A 2,681-nucleotide genomic window follows, 5' to 3' on the forward strand; every position below is an offset into this window, starting at 1 on the left:
GTGTGTGTGTGCATGTGTGTGTGTGCACGTGTGTGTGTGTGACTGTCTGTGTGTCTGTATCTATGTGTGTGTGTGCATGTGTGTGTGTGTGTCTATGTCTGTGTGTGCGTGTGTCTCTGTGAGTGTGCATGCGTGCATGCGTGTGTGTGTGCATGTGTGTGTGTGTGTCTGTCTGTTTGTCTGTGTGTCTGTATCTATGTGTGTATGTGTGTGTGTGTGTGCGCGCGCATGCTGTGGCATGACTTTTCACTTAAGGCTGTGCTCTACCTCGTGAGCTACATGTCTACTTCCTAGAACAGTGGAAGGAACAGACATTGGATGAAATCTGCCTCTTCCCAGCCCTGCTGGCTGGGGTGATCCTTGCTGCCCATTTGCCTGCCATCCCAGGCTGCCCTTCCCTGGGTGACAGGATGCTCAGGTAGCTTATAACTAGGAACACTTTCAGCTGTGGGGCCTGTTACCTACCCCAGGGCTTCCCATTTCCAGGCCATTTGTCCCTCACTTGCTGTCATCCTAGATTGGAACTGAATTGAGCATTTTCAGGCTACCTGGCAGAGTCTCATGACAGCTGCTCAGCAGGATCCACCAAACCACACTTGGCAACTTCATGCGAGGATGCTGACCCGAGGTTAAGCTAGCTTGTCAGCTCTGGGTTTGATCCACACAGCTTCAGCTCAGCAATGATGAGGATAATGGTGACTGCGGGTCATTAGGGCTGGCTGGGCACTGTCTTCAGGCTGCACACCCAACACATATATCCTGTCTGATCTTCATAGCATGGACACCTTATACGAATCCATCTTCCATCCTTCCTTCCTTCCTTCCTTCCTTCTTTCCTTCCTTCCTTCCTTCCTTTCTTTCTTTCGTTCTTCTTTCCTTCCTTCCTTCCTTCTTTCCTTCCTTCCTTTCTTTCCTTCCTTCCTTCCTTCCTTCCTTTCCTTCCTTCCTTCTTTCTTTTTTTTTGCTGGATCTGGGGCTTGAACTCTGGTCCTGGGCATTGTCCCTGAGTTTTATTTTTATTCAAGGCTAGCATTCTACCACTTGAGCCACAACTCCACTTCTGTTTTTTCCCCAAATAGTTTATTGGAGATAAGAGTCCCATGGACTTTCTTGCCCAGGCTGGCTTTGAAACATGATCTCAGGTCTCAGCCTCCTGAGTTTCTACCAGTACCACTAGTGCCCGGGTCACATTTTCTTCCTTCCTTCCTTCCTTCCTTCCTTCCTTTGTTTATTCATGCCATCATACCATCACCCACTCTCAGGCCACACACTGTCATACTATCTTACTATCATACTGTCACACTACACACTGTCATACTATATATCACCACAGTGTATACCAACACACCACTGTACCATCACACCATACAATGTCACACTGCATACTCTAACATCACACACCATCACACCATAAACCTTTATAATATCACACCATTATACTGTCACACTGTACACATAACCATGAAACCAAGACACCACCACACCATCACACTAACACACTGTTACTCCACCACACCATCACACCATCATAACACCACACCATCACACCACCACACCATCACACCATCACACCATCACACCACCACACCATCACACCACCACACCATCACACCACCACACCATCACACAACCACACCATTACATCATCACACGACCACACCATCACACGGCCATACCATCACACCACCACACCATTACACCAGCACACCAGCACACCACCACACCTTCACACAACCATACCATCACACCACCACACCATTACACCAGCACACCACCACACCACCACACCATCACACCACCACACCATCACACCACCACACCATTACACCACCACACCATTACATCATCACACGACCACACCATCACACGGCCATACCATCACACCACCACACCATTACACCAGCACACCAGCACACCACCACACCTTCACACAACCATACCATCACACCACCACACCATTACACCAGCACACCAGCACACCACCACACCTTCACACAACCATACCATCACACCACCACACCATCACACCACCACACCATCACACCACCACACCATTACATCATCACACGACCACACCATCACACGGCCATACCATCACACCACCATACCATCACACCATTACACCATTACACCACCACACCATCACACTACCACACCATCACACCACCATACAATCACACCACCATACAATCACACCACCACACCATTACATCATCACACCACCACACAATCACACCACCATACCACCACACAATCACAACACCATACCACCACACGACCATACAAACAATCACACCACCATACAATCACACCATCATACCATCATACCACCATGCCATCACATCACCATACAATCACACCACCACACCATCACACGACCACACCATCACACTACCATACAAACAATCACACCACTATACCATCACATCATAACACCATATCATCACAGCACCACAGCCACACCATCACACCATCACACCTTACACCATCCCATTGCATATTGTCATCATATCACATACCTTTATACATCACACCTTCACACCACATAGCATCACGCTATACACTGTCAAACCACACTCCTACGCCACTACATTGTCATATCATACCATACACTGTCATAGTACATACCATAACACTGTCACAAAGTACCCTGTCACACTGAAGATGTTACATCACACAGT

The 2,681-nt window shown here is 48.0% G+C and overlaps 1 protein-coding gene across 1 annotated transcript; it reads left to right on the forward strand.

Annotated features, from left to right (window-relative positions):
* The first annotated feature begins 1,461 nt into the window (after positions 1–1,461).
* Positions 1,462–2,433, forward strand: LOC122124646 (histidine-rich glycoprotein-like). The gene has a single exon (XM_042699323.1). The coding sequence runs from the start codon at positions 1,462–1,464 to the stop codon at positions 2,431–2,433; it is 972 nt and encodes a 323-aa protein (XP_042555257.1).
* Positions 2,434–2,681: the final 248 nt, after the last annotated feature.

The sequence above is a fragment of the Dipodomys spectabilis genome, unplaced genomic scaffold, assembly GCF_019054845.1.
Source record: "Dipodomys spectabilis isolate Male_0828 unplaced genomic scaffold, ASM1905484v1 ptg000007l, whole genome shotgun sequence".
Lineage (NCBI taxonomy): Eukaryota > Metazoa > Chordata > Mammalia > Rodentia > Heteromyidae > Dipodomys > Dipodomys spectabilis.

Bases quoted from the DNA above. Each gene is read 5' to 3' on its own strand.
- LOC122124646 (XM_042699323.1), top strand. From the start codon at position 1,462: ATGAAACCAAGACACCACCACACCATCACACTAACACACTGTTACTCC.